The 545-nt window shown below is 29.2% G+C and overlaps 1 protein-coding gene across 1 annotated transcript in view; it reads right to left on the bottom strand.

Moving 5' to 3' along the window:
• Window positions 1-394: 394 nt before the first annotated feature.
• LOC119577625 overlaps window positions 395-545 on the bottom strand; it is a 3,010-nt gene continuing 2,859 nt past the window's right edge. Inside the window, exon 5 of the mRNA XM_037925195.1 lies at window positions 395-412. Coding sequence (XP_037781123.1) covers window positions 395-412 — 18 coding nt within the window. The remainder of the gene's footprint in view (window positions 413-545) is intronic.

A 545-nucleotide genomic window follows, 5' to 3' on the forward strand; every position in this document is an offset into this window, starting at 1 on the left:
ACTGCACATGCACATAAAACATTTTCCATACAAAACTTTACCCTTCAAAGACAAAACACTAAATATGGATATAATATATTTGTCAGATTTTTAAATATATATTTATGAGGAAACTTTTCTATCAACAATTTAATTTTCTCTTTTTATTAATACATTTTAGGAGGAACATTATAAGGATAGGCAAGTGTATAGTACCAACCATAAAGTGCAAGAATACAAGAAAAAACAAATATGGAATATTGACATAATACACTACCTCATATAACATTGGCACAGCTTGATGCCGTGTAATGCTAATTGAGGATAAAACACACATATAGTATCTTTTTCCCCTTACAAGCATACCACAGGCAACCTCTGTTCTTCCAACATTCTAATTTATTCTTCCTTCAACTCAATACTCATAGGCAACCTACAAAATAAATGTGATCATTCTAGAATTTCTAAATTATCAAAAGATCAATGTCAGATTAACAAACCTGGATAGTTACCTTTCCTCATATATAATGATAACAATGTGAGTTTACAAATTTTGAGAAACATTA

This window comes from Penaeus monodon, chromosome 10, assembly GCF_015228065.2.
Source record: "Penaeus monodon isolate SGIC_2016 chromosome 10, NSTDA_Pmon_1, whole genome shotgun sequence".
Classification (NCBI taxonomy): domain Eukaryota; kingdom Metazoa; phylum Arthropoda; class Malacostraca; order Decapoda; family Penaeidae; genus Penaeus; species Penaeus monodon.